The sequence below is a fragment of the Bos mutus genome, chromosome 8 (genome assembly GCF_027580195.1).
Source record: "Bos mutus isolate GX-2022 chromosome 8, NWIPB_WYAK_1.1, whole genome shotgun sequence".
In the NCBI taxonomy this organism is placed as follows: domain Eukaryota; kingdom Metazoa; phylum Chordata; class Mammalia; order Artiodactyla; family Bovidae; genus Bos; species Bos mutus.
In genome coordinates, this window is record NC_091624.1 from 82,239,000 (window position 1) to 82,259,812 (window position 20,813).

General features: G+C 35.3%; 1 protein-coding gene across 9 annotated transcripts in view; it reads right to left on the minus strand.

The window, feature by feature from the left end:
• Positions 1 to 20,813, minus strand: part of NFIB (nuclear factor I B) — a 257,368-nt gene that overhangs the window by 45,061 nt on the left and 191,494 nt on the right. For all 9 annotated transcript variants that reach the window (XR_011465172.1, XM_005889569.3, XM_070375899.1 and 6 more), the window contains exon 6: positions 18,728 to 18,846. Coding sequence is in view for 8 of the 9 variants with exons in the window: in XM_005889569.3 (XP_005889631.2) it covers positions 18,728 to 18,846 (119 nt within the window). In the remaining variant the exon portion in view is untranslated. The remainder of the gene's footprint in view (positions 1 to 18,727; positions 18,847 to 20,813) is intronic.

Genomic DNA, 20,813 nt, shown 5'->3' on the forward strand with positions numbered 1-20,813 from the left:
TAGCCATGAAATTAAAAGACGCTTACTCCTTGGAAGGAAAGTTATGACCAACCTAGATAGCATATGAAAAAGCAGAGACATTACTTTGCCAACAAAGGTCCGTCTAGTCAAGGCTATGGTTTTTCCAGGGGTCATGTATGGATGTGAGAGTTGGACTGTGAAGAAAGCTGAGCACCGAAGAATTGATGGTTTTGAACTCTGGTGTTGGAGAAGACTCTTGAGGGTCCCTTGGACTGCAAGGAGATCCAACCAGTCCATCCTAAAGGAGACCAGTCCTGGGTATTCATTGGAAGGACTGATGAAACTCCAGTACTTTGGCCATCTCATGCGAAGAGTTGACTCATTGGAAAAGACTCTGATGCTGGGAAGGATGGGGGGCAGGAGGAGAAGGGGACGACAGAGGATGAGATGGCTGGATGGCATCACCGACTTGATGGACATGAGTTTGAGTGAACTCCGGGAGTTGGTGATGGACAGCAAGGCCTGGTGTGCCACAATTTATGGGGTCGCAAAGAGTCGGACACAACTGAGCGACTTAACTGAACTGAACTGAGTCAATAAAAATATATTGGTGTACAGCATGTAGAATGCACTATACTTAAGGTGACATAAAATGAGCCCCCCCTATTTTACAAAGGAGAAAAAAACCTCTCTGGCCTGAAGAGAGAATAAAAATAAAGGTCAATTATCTGGGAGAAGTAGAGTCACTAGCTATTACATTTTAAGCATGAATCAAACTCAGATTATTTTAATTTTATTTTAATGTCTGCAGTCCGACAGACCTCATGCCAAACTGAAAAATGATATCATTTCCATGTTTAGTGCTCTCATATTCTACAGAAAAAAAAATGTTTGAGGAATAGATACATAGGAAAGATGTTCTTAAGTGACCTTTCTGTGGAGAAAAACAAATGTCAAGCTTTTCACAATCTAATGTCCCTCAAGCAGGAAGAATCATACATAAAAAGATTATGTTGAAAATAAAGTGAATAATAATAAAACTGAATAATATGTAAATATGTAATAAGTTGAATAACAATACATACATATTAATGCATATGTTGAATAATACATGAAATAAAGAAGTTGAAGAGAAAGCAAGATGATAAAAAAAGTTTATCGGTTTTTCTTCTGGTGAGAAGGAGGCTGGAGCTGCTGGTAGCAGATGCAAGGGAAGCAAAGGACTATGAAGGCTTGAAACCAGACAAAGAAATTTAAATGTGATCTGGAAAGCAGCACTATAGAAATGAATTGATTTCAGAAGGGAAATCTTTCCAAAACTCTTATTTTTTTCTCTTCCACAATTTGGCCCATTTGATTGGTATTGGGTTAAACAAGAATTTCCTTTCTATACTCATTCTTAAATATTCCTCATTGTGGTTCTTTATAAAAAGAGTAGTTGGAATCATCTTCTTCAAATGGTATCTTCTTCATTTTAAGATCTAGCATGGTACCACATTTTTACATAAATATTTCCTTATCATTCTATTAAACTTTAGCTAGGCTACTTTGTTTATGGTGTCTTGGAAGTGAAAAAGGCCACGGGGGATGTATTTCTAACTCAGCGCCTTTTCTAGCATATGATAGTCCCTCAGGCTAGGAAATTAGGTCGTTCTGTCTTCTTATGCCATTTACAGAACAATATTTTATCCACTGAACCAACTTGACTTATTTTCTTTTTAAGTAATCCCTCCTAAAGAACTTTGGAGGTCTAGATTTCCTAATGATCTTTTGATTGTTTCTTATATTACTTGATCATTATTTCATTATTATTTTGTTATTGTTATTATATTATTATTTTGTACTTGTTACATCCATAGCATGCATCTGTATGCATCTCTGTGTGTGTATATATATACACACGCAAACACACACACACGTTCATTTTGTAAAAAGTTGACTAATGTCTTACTACCTATAGAAGATGATTTATCAAGGGCACAAAAAACGTGGAGGATAGATCATGCTACTCAAAAGAAGGAAGAAGAGATAGAGCAGACATTGTGTCTAGGCAGTTTATTTTACAATCTCTTGCATGTGAAAGAAGCTATCTGGTCAAACGATAACCAGTAGTGTAGGATGAGTGAAATAACCACAGTCGGTCTTAAAATGTATCATGAGGGGATAGACACCACCAGATGAGAAAGAACTGAATGTAAAGTGAACAGAAAGAACCAAATCAGTCACTGAGCTTCTAAGAAGTGTAAGAAAAGTGCAAGGCATAAAGTTCAAGATGTTAAGACCACTTGTTCCTTGTGCTGGTGACACAGTTCAGCACAGAAGACAGACATCAACTATAGAAATCTATTAAATAATTCCAAGTGTGATAATATTGGGCTATAGAAAGGATTCTTCTAAATGGCAAAAAGCTAGGAGTCTGTTGCTTTTTAAAGGAGGTTCACATTGACGGTGTTCATCTTCAGTGTCCACACCCACGTTTACATTTATAATTGGACAATTAGCTATGGCTTTAGAAACCAATTGTGTAGTTAAATGAATAAAAGGTTACCATGTAAGAAAAGGTTCACGGCGAATACTTCTGTAAGTTGGTTCATTTAGACTTAAGCATACCTTTAAATAAATATTTTGCAAAAGCATGTTATCACATAAATTTTACTAGCCATACTATAATATTGCTGGCACTCTGACATACATACATCCTAAACCCTGATGTGTCATTCATTTCACAGTATCACTTCAAAGAGATAAAGGTATAAGCAAATAAAGTGGCTAGATCAACTCATCTCACAAGGTAATTTCGTCTACAAAGGAAGAGCGTTGCTGTGAAACACAGCGTATGTACTTGCCTCGTCGGCAGCTTGCACAAATGGCGCCCCAGATGTATATCTGTTCAAGTCAGCCCAAGGCAACAATTTTGATCAATTCTAATGTGATAAAATGCTGCAGGGAAAGTGTGCAGAAACGTGTTTACGTCAGCCCTTAATTAAACTGTTGTTCACTTCCAAAGAACCTTAGGAAACACTAATGAGACATGAGTTTTGGCAATTTCTTCATCAAAGCAAAGACCCCTTCCTCAGTCTGTAGCAGCCTGTCATCCAAGTCGCTCCCAGGATAAATGTCACATGACACTCCAATCAGTTAGCCACCTGTTAGCAGAACTTCACTGAAGTCAACTAGTGATCTAGGGCAAGCTCAAACAGCCACCTTAACACACGCCTGTCTGGGACACCTGCTCCTTCTTCACATACAGGAGAGCAATATGTTATCTTTTCCCATATGCTTCAGTAGGTGAATGTTACAAATCTAATTTCTATCACCTACAAGAAACCGTGTCATTTTCTTTTTTTAAAAAAATCCTATTCTTCTTCTCTGTATGACACGGTTTACAGGTTTACAACTATTTGAAGTCAATTATGTAAGATCACACACGAATTCTTGAATGCCTATGAAGCTGTTCTTTTCAAGCATAGCATAACACTAAATTAAAATATATTAACTGTGCCATTGCTATGATTTAGAAAAACATATTTTATTTAGTTAACAAAGAAGTAAATTGCCTCAAAATCTATTAAAATTCCAATCCTTTTATATCTTAGTAAGTTGTCTTTCTCATTTATCTGCTACACTTGTAAACAAGTCTAAAAGAATCCTCTAGATACAAATCACCTTTTGCTAACATCTGTTATTTTCCAGTATTTAATATTAAGGTATATTTTATTACTAGGTGCTTAAATAGCTATAATCATTGTTTAAAATGTCTCTATTTTACACATTATCAAGCTTCTGAGCAGATGTTACAGGATTTTTTTTTTTCTTTTGCAGAGGAAAGCTCAAGGTGCAATGAAACTTTGCCCCTTTGGAATAAGCATGACACAGATCAAAGAAGAAAAGTGCATTTGTGGGAAAACTTAGCTTAGGGAGTCCAGTGACTGGGATTTGATAAAATTGTATTATCTTGACAAGTCTTCCTAACTTAATACCTCTCATAGTTTCCCAGGTTCCTTTATTTTTTTTTACAGGTTTTAGACTTTCTAGAGTTTTAAGAAGCTTTAAAAATTTACACAAACTCTAGATATAGAAAATCTCTTCAGAGACCAAACTCCTTGTTGGAAGAAGGCAGAGGTGGTCAACACGTTCAACACTGAGGGTCTGTCTAACAACACAAAATGGAGTGAAATATGAATGTGAGCTAAACTGGGGAATTCCTGCTTCCCATTAAAATGGTGGGGTGAAAGCTGGGTGACAACATGAAAAAGAAATGACCCATCTGTATAAAATAATAACGCTATTTATAATACATGAGATAATAAATGAGAGGCCACTAAATCTGGTGTGTGGGACGGGTTCAGGAGCTGGAAATCTGATGCTTTTACTTCAGGCCATAAATCTAGAGTCAGTCCCAAGACAAGGAAACAGCCTGGGCCCTGTGCCCAGAGGACGGGGAGAAGGTAGGAAAGATGCCTCTGCCAACTAAGCTCTAAAGAGACCAGGGTTTCTCTTTCTCTGTTTCTGCCTGGGGGTAAATCATGGGGAAGAGAGGAAAGCTTAGAGGAGAAGTTACTTATAACTGAAAAAGCGTTATGTAAAACACTGAAATTACCAAGCCCAGAGCTCTGATGTATTTATTTCTATTATTTCCCTGGGGGAAGCATACTGACCCTTACTTTCCTGTTTTACCTGTAGATCATGTAAAGATGTGGGGAAGTACCCAGAGGGAGCGTGTCTGGAGGACAAGGAGAGAGAATACGTAGGTGTCTGTACTCGAAGGTTGTGCACATTCCACTAGGTACCCTCTACATTTCCCTGTTTCCTCCACAAAGAAATGGGGTGGGGGCTCTCCTGGGTCCCAGGAAGCAAAGATATAATTGGATGCCCAACGGCTTAAAAGGAAGATAAATGAGAAAAAAAAAGAGGTGCATGAGTAGACTCATAAGGCATTGATTCACTGTTCTTTAAATACATGTCAGAGGACATGCTCCAAAATTGCTCATAGAGCCCTGTGCTCTGTCTAAATAGTATGGATATGACAGTGGAGTTAAACAAACTACTCAGGCACTGCTAGTGAGAATGTAAATTGATAAGATCTTTCCAGACTCTGTGCCAGTATTTATCAAAAGCCTTAGAAATGGACATAATATTTAACTCAGGAATTCTACAGTAAGAGTACATTTCATTGAGCATCTATCTATTATATTTGGTGACTTAATGCCAGGGAGTGTACTAGGTATAGGGCCACTGAAGAGAGCCAGACAGGAACAAAATGATGAGACTTAAGTACAAAGATTTGTATGCAATGATTTTTACTGTATCTTTATTAATTATATAGAAAGTTGGAAACTCTCTAAATATTCATGAGCAAAATAGACCTTTAAAACTGAATAGTATAGCCAAAGGGTAACATACGCTGTGGTCATTATGCAGTGGAAACTGAATGACATGGCGTGAGTGCATGCTCAGTCGCTTCAGTCATGTTTGACTTTTTGTGACCCTATGGACTGTAGCCCTCCAGGCTCCTCAGTCCATGGGATTCTCCAGGCAAGAATACTGGAGTGGGTTGCCATGCCCTTCTCCAGGGGATCTTCCCAACCCGGACTGAACCAAGGTCTCCTGAGTCTCCTGCATTGCAACTGGATTCTTTAGTGCTGAGCCACTGGGGAAGCCTGAATGACATGGTAACAAGCTATTATATTATAAATAAAAGACCAAAAAAAAAAAAAAAGAAAGAAAACAATTTATAAAACAGCATATACAAGCCTAATTTAGTGCAAAAAATTTACTTGAAATAGAATATATAGGATATCCATAAAAAATATATATATATAGAAAACAGACTAGCATATGTCCAAACATTAACATGAGTTATCTATACATGATAGAATTATAGGTGATTTTTATTTTATTTTTTATAATTGACAGTTTGTTTTTCAAATCTTCCACAAATAATTTTTACTTTTATAACAAAAATGGTAAAATACATATTTGGAGAAAAATACTGCCTGTAGCTCCATAGAATATTTTAAATAGTTCTCAAGGATGGGTGGACAATATCAGATATTGATAGTGTGCCAAACACTACACTGTAAGAAGGAAATGCCTCATTGGTCTTAGGTATTAGATGTTGCAAAAATGCAAAATGAAATGCTTCAATATAACATTTGTAATCTACTTGACTAAAGGTGAAATAATGAATTTTGAGAATGCAAGTGAAAAGAAATATCTGAATATCTGTTTCTAAGGACTCTTCTAAATGTAAAATTTTGTGATTTGGTGGCAAATATGAATAAGTCCTTCCCACACAATCCAAGTTAACAAAAGCTCTGAATGTTATGACAAAACCTAGGGACTTAATCTCCCTGCAGTAGTTTGATGATGATGCCAGATGATTCAAAAAACAATTAGCTGCCATGTTAATTATCTCATATATATATATATATATATATGTATATATTGCCACACTCTAAAATAACTTTGGAAAATCAGCAAGCTACAGTAAGAGGAGATAAGATATCATCTTCAATTAGATTTGTCAATCCTTTTTTTTTTTTTAAGAAATAAGTTCTTTTTCAAAGGAGAAAACAGAAAATATGGTAATCTTCATGTTAAATATATGAAAATTCTTACTTTATAATATTTGAGTTATATAATCTTAACTACACTTGTGTATAATACTGTATCCTTGAGCAGTCTGAAAACTTTTGTGATAATTTAAGTCTCTCTATATAGTATATTCCAACCCAAGCCTGTAAGCAGCATGTTTCTACAAGTCTCTGTTTATCACAACTCTATTAAAAAAAAAAGTCTCCAAGCTTCACCAACACCTAATGCCAAGTTAAAGCTCAAACCCCTTTGAAGCTCACAAACACCTTCCTGATACATAAAGAAAAAAAAGTGTTGAATAATGAGGAACAATGCTACAAGAGTGCATACTGAATAAGTGAAAACTTCATTTTTAAAAGTACTTAAAAATACTTTTGTCCATTAAGCAATTTCATTTTAACAGACAGACAAGGATAAAGTGTCTTGAGTAATGCCAGAAAATCTAATTTTCAAGGAGGAAAAACACCAAACAATTATGCAAGATTTTGAGTATATTTTAGATGCTTATTAAATATTGGCATAGGTAAATAGCTGTTATTCGCCATGCCTCTGGGGAGAACTGCTTGGCTATAGAGGCTTATTAGTGTTAAGCATCTGAGAGCCATGGACTATAAAATAAAATCAATACCGTAACCTTAACTGTAAAAGTCAGAGAGATACTGGAAGAGTTCTAATTTAACAAGATTACAGATGACTTTTTAGAGAACATTTGGGGAAAAGCCATGCATTTAGAAACATTTATGCTGTAAGACATCTCAAGGTTGAGGTTGTTACTGATGGTGTTATTATACACGCTGGTAATAGTTAGGGTTGCTTTTACTGATGTGTTACTTTAGTGGATTTACAGGAAAGTCCTAGAAATGATTTGGAACTTATTTCAAATAAAATCATTAACCTGAGGTAGTAAACTAATTGCTTAGGAACAACTGTGATTTGATGTGGTTTAGTATAGCAGACAAAAAAATATCATGAAAATTATAAAGTCGTCACTTTGGCAGTTCAATGTAAATATGATTACTCTGCAAAATATTCCATTTCTCTTAATGGAAAAGTAGTCAAAACTGTTATAAATTGTAGTGTTTAAGTTCAATCTAAATCTATATTTTTCCTTTAACAAATGTAAATGAAGAAAAAAAGAACATCCTGTCAATGAAATTACTATGATGGCAAATTTATTATCCTAATGGTTTTAGAAAGCACGAGAAATTGATCAGTAACAAAACCTCTATTTAGTAATGGACCAATTACATTTGTGAGATAATGTCAATGAAACAGAATATTGTCACAGGATAATGGTCTCCTATTGCTACATCCCTAGTCATTTAGAGAAAATAAATGTTGCCGTCTGGCTGAGTCATTTATTTTCAAAGTAGGAGACACTGATCCCATAACAAGGTTCTGTTATAATAGCTCAGTCTCTCTCAATCATTTGTTGTACCAGAATGGTGCAGGACAAGGCATGTATTTGTAAGAACTGCACATTCCTCAGGTATAAGGCAAAACATATGATGCCTCCAAGCACCTACAGAGCCAATTATCATGTTATTCAATAAGAATATTTAAAACAAACATCTAAAAAATAATTTAGGAAATTGAAAACCTTCAGAGTTTTCAAAAAGATTCAGGATAATGAAAGCTTAAAGACTCAAATATTAAATATCTATAAAATCTCTGACTTCAATTAATTTAAAATCCAGAACATTAGAACACACTGTTACCTTAGTATCCAACTTTGGCATCTCATAGATGAAAAAACTCAGTTTACTGACATTCAGTGATTTGTCTAAGGCCATACCACTGTTTACAATTTCCTGGTCAATTAAATGTAATTCTTAAATTTTGTTACACCTAGCTCATTTCAAACTGAATGCATATCACACACCTCTACTAAAGACATTCTAGACTTTAGGATTATTTATTAACAACATCTTATTATCAGAAGGAAAAGAGACGCTTAAGCTGAGTTCAGCCCAAGGACTGTATTCATGAATCCCTGAAGTTTGTACATTCTTCTGTCGTTATGTCTGTTTTGTAATGAAATCTCATTTGTGTAAGGAAAAGAAAAACTGTCACATAGGTTTGGTAACCAATCTGCAAAACCATGAACATTCCTGACTGACTTCTTTGGAAGGCAGTATATATAGTAATAATGAGTATCGATTCAGTAACTGAAGAGACAAGGGCTCCGTTCTACCTCTGCTATTTATGATCTGTGTTTCTATGTCAGATTTCTTAACCACTGTACTAGTGGGCTTAACAAGCTGTGGAAAAAAAATGTTTGTTTCTAAAGAGGATTGAAAAGAAAAATATATCTAAAGCCTTAGCTCAATCCTGAAAGGGAGTAAATGCTCAATAAATGGTAGTCACAAATGGCAGAAGGGTCTGGTTTTCCTCATTTATATGTGATTTTTGAACAGAAAAATTAAATTTATGTGGTTTCTTCAATAAATAAATGATATATAAAAGGGAATAAATACAAAAATAGTTAATAGAACAATTATAGGTTAAAGACTGTTTGAAACTACAAGTATGGTACATGGACTGTTTTGGATCGTCATTTAAACAAACAGCCTATAAGATATTCTGGGGAATTCACACATGAGTAATATAGTACATATTAAGGAATTATTGTTGTATTTGTTAAGTTAATAATGATATGGGGGTTGTATTAAAAACAGAATTAATTGTCTATTAGAAACTTAAGTATTCACAAGTAAAATGACACAAAGTCTGGGATTGACTTTAAGATACTAAAAAAAAACCTGGGAGATACTAAATGAAACAAGATGGGCAAAATATTGATGACAGTTAAAGCTGAAAACGGTACATGGAAGCTCACTTTAAGATTCTTTCTGCTTTTGACATTCTCTATAACAAAACGTTTTTTTTTTAACTTTAAATAGCATGCTTAAATATTCAAGCCAGCTCTCCTCCACATTTATCCATTGAAAGCACTCAAATCTCCTTTTTTTTCCCTAGTTCAGAAACTTTATCATGGCACAAAGTGTAAGGGTAAGAGGTTTTTTAAAAAAGAAGATATAAATTTTACCACCTCAAAATTGTTTTGACAATTCTTCTAGAATCTAAAAACTCATAAATTCACCTCTACTTTTATTCTAGTTCTATAAGGTTTAACAGAACCTTCCATGAAGCTCCCTACAAGAACTGTCCAACTGCCAACACATGTTAAGCAGTGTTCAGATTCTCCTAGTCCATTTCTCCCTACACAGGTTAAGTTATATCGATTCCTTGGTGGGTGGCAGGATAACAGAAAAATTTAAAAAAAAATAGCCTTTGAAAAAGAAGACTAAGGCTCTGGTCTTAATATCTAGACACTCTAGAAGAGACAGCCTCTCATACTTAAATGGGGTGTGTGTGCTCAGTGACTACTGCTGCTGCTGCGTCACTTTAGTCGTGTCCGACTCTGTGTGACCCCAGAGACGGCAGCGCACCAGGCTTCTCTGTCCCTGGGACTCTCCAGGCAAGAACACTGGAGTGGGTTGCCATTTCCTTCTCCAATGCATGAGCTGTCTCTGATTCTTTGTGACCCCAGTAGCCCACCAGGCTCCTCTGTCCATGGGATTTCCCAGGCAAGAATACTGGTGTGGGTTACCATTTCCTTCTCTAAGGAATCTTCCTGATCCAGGGATCAAACCCGTGTCTCCTGCATTGGCAGGCGGATTGTTTACCACTGAGCCACCCAGGAAGCCTGGGTTGCTTACCTGTAAATAAGGAGTTTCAAGGTAAAGAAGCATTCTGCAATGTGGGAGATCTGGGTTCGATCCATGGGTTTGGAAGATCCCCTGGAGAAGGGAAAGCCTACCCACTCCAGTATTCTGGTCTGGAGAATTCCATAGACTATTTAGGAGAAAAGGAAAGATACACCCATGTGAATGCAGAGTTTCTAAGAACAGCAAGGAGAGACAAGAAAGCCTTCCTCAGTGATCAGTGCAAAGAAATAGAGGAAAACAATAGAATTGAAAGACTAGAGATCTCTTCAAGAAAATCAGAGATACCAAGGGAACATTTCACACAAAGATGGGCTCAATAAAGGACAGAAATGATATGGACCTAATGGAAGTAGAAAATATTAAGAAGAGGTGGCAAGAATACACAGAAGAACTGTACAAAAAAGATCTTACTGACCCAGATAACCACAATGGTGTGATCACTCACCTAGAGTCAGACATCTTGGAATGCAAAGTCAAGTGGGCCTTAGGAAGCATCACTATGAACAAAGCTAGTGGAAGTCACGGAATTCCAGTTGAGCTATTTCAAATCCTAAAAGATGATGCTATGAAACTGCTACACTCAATATGCCAGCAAATCTGGAAAACTCAGCAGTGGCCACAGGACTGGAAAAGGTCAGTTTTCATTCCAATCCCAAAGAAAGGCAATGCCAAAGAACGAGCCAACAACTGCTCACTTGCACTCATCTCACACGCTAGCAAAGAAATGCTCAAAATTCTCCAAGCCAGGCTTCAACAATACATGAACCATGAACTTCCAGATGTTCAAGCAGGATTTACAAAAGGCAGAGGAATCAGAGATCAAATTGCCAACATTCATTGAATCATTGAAAAAGCAAGAGAGTTCCAGAAAAATATCTACTTCTGCTTTATTGACTATGCCAAAGCCTCTGACTGTGTGCATCACAACAAACTGTGGAAAATTCTGAAAGAGATGGGAATACCGGACCACCTGACTTGCCTCCTGAGAAATCTGTATGCAGGTCAGGAAGCAACAGTTAGAACTGGACATGGAACAACAGACTGGTTCCAAATCGGGAAAGGAGTACATCAAGGCTGTATATTGTCACCCTGCTTATTTAACTTATGTGCAGAGTACATCATGAGAAATGCCGGGCTTGCTGAAGCACAAGCTGGAATCAAGATTGCCAGGAGAAATATCAATAACCTCAGATATGCAGATGACACCACCCTTATGGCAGAAAGTGAAGAAGAACTAAAAAGCTTCTTGATGAAAGTGAAAGAGGAGAGTGAAAACGTTGGATTAAAGCTCAACATTCAGAAAACGAAGATCATGGCATCTGGTCCCATCACTTCATGGCAAATAGGTAGGCAAACAATAGAAACAGTGTCAGACTCTATTTTTGCTCCAAAATCACTGCAGATGGTGACTGAAGCCATGAAATTGAAAGACGCTTGCTCCTGGGAAGAAAATTATGACCAACCGAGATAGCATATTAAAAAGCAGAGACATTACTTTGCCAACAAAGGTCCATCTAGTCAAAGCTATGGTTTTTCCAGTAGTTACGTATGGATGTGAGAGTTGGACTATAAAGAAAGCTGAGCGGCAAAGAATTGATGCTTTTGAACTGTGGTGCTGTAGAAGACTCTTGAGAGTCTCCTGGACTAAAGGAGATCAAACCAGTCAATCCTAAAGGAAATGAGTCCTGAATACTCATTGGAAGGACTGATGCTGAAGCTGGAACTCTGATACTTTGGCCATCTGATGCAAAGTACTGACTCATTTGAAAAGACCCTGATGCTGGGATTGAAGGCAGGAGGAGAAGGGGACGACAGAAGATGAGATGGTTGGATGGCATCACTGACTCAATGGATATGAGTTTGAGTAAGCTCCGGGAGTTGGTGATGGACAGAGAGGCCTGGAGTGCTGCAGTCCATGGGGTCGCAAATAGGTGGACACAACTGAGTGACTGAACTGAACTGAACTGATACAGTCTATGGAGTCACAAAGAGTTGGACAGGACTGAGTGACTTTCACTAAGGCTTCTAATAATCCGTGTTCTTATGTCTGAAAAATCAACTTCCTATTGTATATGATATTGGTATCATAATAACAAAAGAAACGGGGTTTCCAAGCTACTTCAAAATAAACTTAAATAGGAAATCAGTGCATAATGGATTTGAAATAAAACCTTTTTCCATTTCAAGAAACTTTTTAGGGCACTCTATGAACATGAAGCACACTGTATCCCATGGGTTTTCCACACCCCTAATTTAGGCTGTGTTCCCCCAATCTAGAGGCGCAGCATCACACACAGCAAGTTATTTTTTTCAAACCAATTATCCATGGTGGCTTTTCTGCAAAATGCTGTATTTTCAAATTATTAAGGCTCCAGAGAACAGAAGTTGAGTATCACTTCCCACTTATAAGTAGTATTGTCTCTTCTAACATGTACACAGGTTGTGCTCCATCCAAAACACGTCAAAAGAGCACACACATCTGTCAAGTAGTAGTCAGTATAAGGATTCTGATGCAAGCCTCACCAACAACGTACTGTTTTCCTTTCTGTTTGAAAGATATTCATAATGCGATTTTTCTTTTTTCTTTTTTTACTTTAGTTCTCTAAAGAGGATCTTTATTATCAGTATATTAATCAATTGTGTAATTATATGACTTAATTTATAATTAGATTTTTTTTATTTTTTTTTAAATTTTATTTTTAAACTTTACAATATTGTACTGGTTTTGTGGTTGAAGAAGATGAAAAAGACTGTGATGAAGGCATCGCCAGGGTTTGCCTTCTAATAACATGATGATATATGGAGATTCACTGCAAGTTCTATAAGAACTATAAGTTCTTGATTTTCAGTATTTTTTTTAATAATAAGCTGAACAACAACAATGAAAAAAACGCTTTAAAATTGTGCTTAAACAACATGTATCCCTCAAGATCACTTGTATCTTTGATTTTAATTCAAAATCTGATATTTGAACATTTCATATTTAATCCTTGTGATACAAACTCTAGGGATGTAAGGAATTGTTGCTGTTCTATCTGGCCCCCAAAGCAAACTTAAACATTCAGGAGATTATTAAGCTGTTTCCTTGCATTTTTCTAGGACATCACTAAATGTTAGTAGTTATTCAACTATTTGTGAAAGCTGCTCATTCACCTACTTCTACAGTTAGAAACTTGAGAGTTTATCATTTGTCAGACTGTAGTTTGGGCTAGAGCACTGTTTTTTAAAGTTTTGAATGTATGATGGATTCTCCCTATAGATTCTTAGATGGTGAGAAAAAGGGTTCTAAGGTCACAAACTTAATAAACATATTCTGTCAATATCCACTCAGAGATATTCATATTCACAGCAGACAGTAGCATATTAAATATTCTACAAAATGATTTATGAATAAGAAAGTTTAAAGTTTTGTATAAATAAAATTTTCCAATCTTAGTTGAATGTTCTTATATCTAGGAGATATATTAACATTCTTTAAACTTGAATTAAGAAAGGCTAGTCTCTGATTCTGGTTCTATCGGTGTCACCACATTCTACTGACTGTTATTTATTTCCTGTACTTGATTAAATGCATGATACTAAGCTGGCATTATTACTCTTTAGCCCTGAGTGTTCCCTTGAGGCCGTTGGCTTAATTCATTGGATATTTAATACCATATCCTTATAGAACTCTATAAAATGCAAATTGAAATTGAGCACAACATATAAGACTCTATTACTAAACAGAACCTTTGCAAATTTATCACAAATAAATCTCTAGGGTTTGGAAATATATTACAACTTCAAAAAACCTAGCTGAAGAGACTTATTTGTATGACAGAACTGTAACTTTTTTAAGCAGTGTTTTTTTCTAGTACCTACAACAAGTAGACCACTACGCCTAAAGACTGACTGACTGAGAGTCCAGTATAAATTTTTAAACTGCTCTTAAAATTGTGATTACATACCAATATACCTCTAAGTAGTGCTAGTTTTTGCCAATATACCAATTTATTGATTTTTGTGTAAGATTTATTTCTCATAATGATCAAAAGTAAGATGGTCATGCAGACAGCTTCTTCATAATCTGATTTACATTATTCTCTGTGAAGCATATTTTTCATAAATAATAAAAATAAATAATTATAAATAATAAAAAATTATTTATCTGCTTCTACGATTCTAATAAACCGCTGATTCATCTAAGCCTGAATATAAAACTCCTAAAACACTATTTAATAGACATTTAGTGATATAGTAAAAGTATTTGTAATATATAGCTGGGCTTTATAAATGGAAAATTTAACAGCTTCTCAGTCTGATAAGTATTTGAACAACTAGTAATCTTAGGTAAAATTTTTAGTCTGTTAAATTTCTGGCCTTGAAAATACTACAAGCTTGAGTCCCAAGAAAGCAACTTAAATTAGAGGAAAAACTCAGACCTGTCTCTATTTTTCCTATTACATCATAAGTTACAAAGGACTAGTTTAATGATTTCAAGGGAATTATATCAACAAGGAATTTAGTCTATGAGTTGGCTCAGGTGGAAGAAATTTCAGGTACACAAGTTCTCGGATGGAATATTTTGTGAGGTTAACTATTAGAATAATAAAAGAAACTTTCAACAAGCAAATTGATACACTGACCCAGTTCAATTAATTTAACTATTAAAATCTAAAATGATGAAAAGCAGTATTCAAGAAACTAACTTGTCAATAGCGGTAAAAGCAGTCACACAGTTTAAGACTAGGAAATTCAAAACAGAAACCAAGCAAGAAAAAAATATTCTAGAATATAGGAAAACAGTGTAAGAGCAGCTGTACATCCCTTTGTTACTGCCCCAGTTTTCTTTTTTCTTCCTTTATATATAAAAGAATACAAAGCTAAAACATAAATATTCTCTAATATAGATGCTGCTGCTGCTGCTAAGTCGCTTCAGTCGTGTCTGACTCTTTGTGACCCCACAGACGGCAGCCCATCAGGCTCCCCCGTCCCTGGGATTCTCCAGGCAAGAACACTGGAGTGGGTTGCCATTTCCTTCTCCAATGCATGAAAGGGAAAAGTGAAAGTGAAGTCACTCAGTTGTGTCCGACTCTTAGCGACCCCATGGACTGCAGCCTACCAGGCTCCTCCGTTCATGGGATTTTCCAGGCAAGAGTACTGGAGTGGGTTGCCATTGCCTTCTCTAAATATAGATGCTAGCAAATTTAATTTCTGCACTATTTATCAGAAGAAAATTAAGCAAATTATAAAGTTTCCTACAAAATGTTTAACACTATTAAGCACTGTTCAGTTTTAAAATGTTCTATATTCTACAAAACTAAAAATTACAATGATTTTATGAAATGTAACTTTTTTGCATTCTGGAAGACAAAAAATATAACTTTGTAATATGCTAAAATAAAAACACTTTTCATTAGCTTGTTAAAATTACAGGACCATTTCTCATTGCATGAATTTAGATCTTATAACGTTCTGCCTAACTCTTTAAAATGAAATGAGGATAATCATTTAGTTACACTATATCCTTTATTTTTATCTACCTGGAATAAATCTCAAAGGTTTAGGTTCGTGGTTCAGATTATAAGGAAAGGTAGAATGACACATACTGTCCATAATTTTACTATCTTTGATTCACACAGTTCACTCACTTTTGTTAAGGACTATGGCAAGTGTAGATTTTAGTGCAAAATTGAACAGAATGAGGCAGATGCAGGAAATAATTAACAGTAAATTTTAAACATTTCTGCCAATTATAAACACAAGTATATTTTAAGCGACCAGTAAGTAGTCACTGAATACTAATTAGTATAGGGTTTTTAGACATGTACTAAAGCCATTACAATTTCAAGTGGTACTCAATATGCCCTTTAGAATACTCCCTGCAAGACGACAGGCAAGTGTGACTAAAGAACATGTGAAGATGGACAAGAACAACCATGAGGCATTTTATTTTGCAAATCTGAAGAAAGCAATTTTCACCGAACAAAAGGACTGCATTTGGTTTAGGAAATTTATAAAGATAGTACTATCCTGCCCTCATGTTTTCATTACAGTTGATGTCTTCTTCCCACAGTGGCTTATTGTGCACATTACAAAATCTTCAGGGTCTCAGAATTAAAGTGACACACATTTTTTTGAAGCACGTGTGAAAATGAATCATTCTTCCTTACTCTTAATATAATATGCCTTTACAGACTTCTCCAATATTTCTAGTCATCTTGACAAAAGAAAATCACCAAGACAATACAATGATTTTACAAAGAGAAAGAATGACAGTTTCCCTTCTACTTTTCAAAAATGTTTTACAATATGATTTGAAATTGGCTTTATTCAACAGGCTGAAAGAGGAAGCAACTCTTACAGAGTGACACTGTCTGTAATAAAGAACACCTACACTTCTGCACAACACATTCACTGCCACACATTCACAATGTTATTGTTATTACCATTAGAATCTTTTCCAGAACAATTTTCTGATGAGGAAAATATGGCTTTGTTTAGAAAAAGCTGACAATGTCAGCAAAACAAGTAATAAAATATAAAGGGTTGAGGGTTTTGCTTTTATTCTTACTTCTGCAAGTCTGATGAAGGCCCTGTTATTTCTGGCCTTTGCTAATGAGACTGGTGTTTCGCCTATCGGTGGTCCACGTAGCCAACAAACATCTATTTGCCTCTGCTGAGCCCCAAGTGTTGCACAGGGTTCCTAGGCTCTGAATACACAGTAGCCAAAACAGATAAAGTCTCTGTCCTCACAATGCAGACAGATTCAGACAATTAATCCCATAAGCAAATACGGAACAACATACTACGAGTACAGTGAGGGAACAATACTAGGTTTCAAACTGAAATTCCTCAATTTAGGCTGGGACATGAAAAATGACCAAGAATTTGCCAGATGAAGAGTCAGAAGAGGAGCGTTCCAGAGGGCATGGCTTATATGAAGGTCTTGGGTGTTACACTTCCAAATCTAAACAAAGCAGCAGGCTCGAGTGCGAGAAGGAAGCAGACAGCCCCCGCTGAGACTGGAGCAGTGGTCAGAGGCCAGAGGACCAAGAAGATCTGTGAATCGTGTGAGGGAATCCTGCTTCTCTCCTAAGAGAAGCAGGACGTAACTGCAGCAGGGGAGTGATATGACGTTATGTTTTAAAAGATGGTTCTGTCTACAGAATAGACTGGGGAGGTGGGGTAGGATCTCTGAGCCCAAACTCTTCAGCTGATTTTCAAATCCTTCCTTAAAATGACGGCCCATTATTTCCATTCACACAAACAGCCTCCAGCCACAGGGCACACACACGGCCATTCGGAAACTCACTTCCCCACCTCAGTGCTTGCCTGTGCTTTTGTCTTCATCCACCCTGCCCCCTGCTTTTTTAGTTAAAATCTCAGCATGCTAAAGGAGACCCACCCGGCTCCACCTGACTCAATGTCAATTCCTCTGTGAAGACTATTTCACCATTCTTTAAATCCTATGGCACTCAGTAGAAAAACATGGAGCAGCAGAAAGGGAATCCTGAATTTTGGCTTTAACTGCTAAGCTTCAGGGCTATTTGGTTTCCTGAGATTACTGGACATGCAACTCCTCAATCCTCAGATACACTCGCCCAAGTTATGGACTGAAAACCACTTTTTTTTTTTTTTACATTTTTAATTAAATGGAGAATTTTAAAGACAATTTTCAAATACACTTTGTTCTGCTCTATAAGTCATTTTTGCACACATACCAACAAAGACTGTTAGCTAATCTTTGTTTCCATGTTTAATAATCTCCCTCTAACCGTGGCAAAAAGGCATGAGTATACCTGATGAAATATATTTAACCCAGTAGACTTTAAGAAAGAAAAAGAGCAAAGTATGAATGTAGAGAGTCAAAGAATACCTATTTCTGATATTTATATTTTTTCCTAGAGCTGCCCTAGAGTTAGGTTATAGTTTCATCTAGAAGAAATAACTAGATTGATTCAGACACCAAGTGTCTAACATCACACTTATATTTATTGTTCACGTTGTACCTACTTCCAAAAGAAAGCATGGTTTCCTTTAAACGAGAACTTTCAGTAACTGGCACCTGAGAACCGCTTAAAGTTTGGCTCCACCTTAAAATACCCCATATTAAGAGGAACAAACTGATCTGACTGAATTAGAATTTATGTCTGCTATAATCCAACCAACTAATATGGCCACACCATCATCAGTCACACACATACTGAGGTTTCTAAAAGATTATTCTAAAAAAAAAAGAAAAAAGTTCAATTTCAAGAAACAAATAAATATATGGGAATTTTGTAACTTCAATAACATTTGATCAGTACATGACCTTAAAAATAATTGTACTGCAATCATTTCATGAAGAAATATAACCCATATTGATTCAATTATGAAATTTTGACTAAATGAAACTTATGGAAGGAGCTGACATTTTCCTCCACCGTCCCTAGAGGCAACTCCTTTTTACTCACCTTGATCTCTTTCGTGCCATGTTCGACTTCCAGCAGCTGGTGAATTCGGAGAGGGATAAAAGTCTCCTGTAGGACTTGGTTCCATATTTTCATCTATGGATATGGTTTTGGGTCTTTTGCTGTTAAAATATGACAACAGTTAATGGGAATTCTAGGAAGATGCGTAGCACCTGCAAGTTTATAATCTAAGAATATTCTTACTGGAGAAATTTCCACAAACACAAGTAATAATATCCCAGAAATAATGGTGAGTATTCAAGACATCAACAGGAGTAGCAAACATTTTCAGTTTTATGTATCATTTATTATAACAGAGTAGAACTGTATTTGTGTAATGAATAGGATGTTTCTTATATTTACCTTTTGAAATATATTTCCAGTAGTAAAATACTATTTTTGGTAGTTAAAAAGTGAATTCTTAATGTGATATGTTTACTAACTTAGAAAATGTTATTAAGATTGCACCTAACTCATAATTATTATCAATATTAATAACATTCATTTGTACGGCACTTGCCATTAACAATGTAATCCTTTCATATGAATTCACAGATAAGTAAGGTCCATAACCTTTCTAAGCTCAATTTAATTATCTGTAAAATGGAAACAATAAAACATTGCTCAAAGGGGAATTGTAGGGAGGATTAAATGAGTTATTAAATATAAAGCTCATACATTTAGTGGCTGGCACTTATTAAATAGTAATTATTAGTAGTAACCCTATAATTAATAATATTAAAAATTTATAGTACTTGTCTGATTATAAACTGTTTCATATATTCTTATTTACCTTTTCCTTAAAAAATACAGTTGTTGATCCTTTACTCTTAAGGTCAACCATGAAAATCATCATCGCCAAATTCAAACCCAATGGTATACTTCCAAAATAATATATTTTAATAAACAAAACATGGTTTTATCACAATAACTAAGAAAAATGAATATTTAGAGCCATGATTAAAAATCTATTCTATGCCACATGCCATATTGCTTAATACATGCCTTCATATATCTCCACCAATATTGTATTAAACAATTAGTTATGAATATGAAAATGGATATTGTTTCCTTAAATTAAAAAAAAAAATCCTTATTCACACCCATGCAGGTAAAAACTAAAAAAAGGAAATCTTCTGAATAAACTTGAGGTTGTGATAAAAAACCTAATGTCGTAGCATTTCAGAGTTGTACCTGACTTTAGAAGCCACATACATAATCCAATCCTCTATTTTATTACAAGTAGGGAGACAAATTTGAAGAGAATCAATTGTCCTGAGCATGTTAATTGTAGCAGCCTGACTTCCTAGACTGTACTCTTTCAAAATCCTGGAAACATGTGCATGTCTGGGTATACTCATAGATACATTTGTGATTAAGATTTGACTCACAACTCCCAAACTATTAACATTATGTAGAAGATGGCAATTTCTATTAGTGCTAAATCACAGTGAGAATAAATAGTAGATATTTAGTTTCTTTCTAGGGTATCTAAAATTAGAATGCATTTTTTAACCCCTCCTTCAATCTAATTCTTTCATCTGTGAATCAACAGTAAATACAGGAAAACTTGAAATGAGGGAGAAAAGATTTTCATAAGGAAATAAAAGATAAATGTTTTTTAAAACTTTTTTATTCTAAATGACATAGTATTGTATTTAATACTGAATAATCATGAGGAAAGAGCCAGGTGGATGATACCGATCCATCATATAAAATAAAAATATTACTATTCACATTTTAAATTTAGAAAAATCAAAGCATTTTAAACAAATTACCATACCACAGACAATTTTAATAATAAACCTAAATACTTGCTATGAAATCTTACTATAGGAAAACAGTTTGACCATAAATGACACACAATTAAATTAGCTAATAAATGTACAGATGTGCACAGCCCCATAATCAATCCAAATGCAATTAACTTTTGTTACTGAGACTAGCATAGGAAAATGGTTATCCAGATTTTTTTATTTTTAAAAAATTGATATTATAAAATACATGTTTTGCTCTGAAATTCATGTAGGATCTTTTAATTGATCATGGGTATTTTTAATGCTCTGAAAGTGAGATTGGTCTTTCTGTA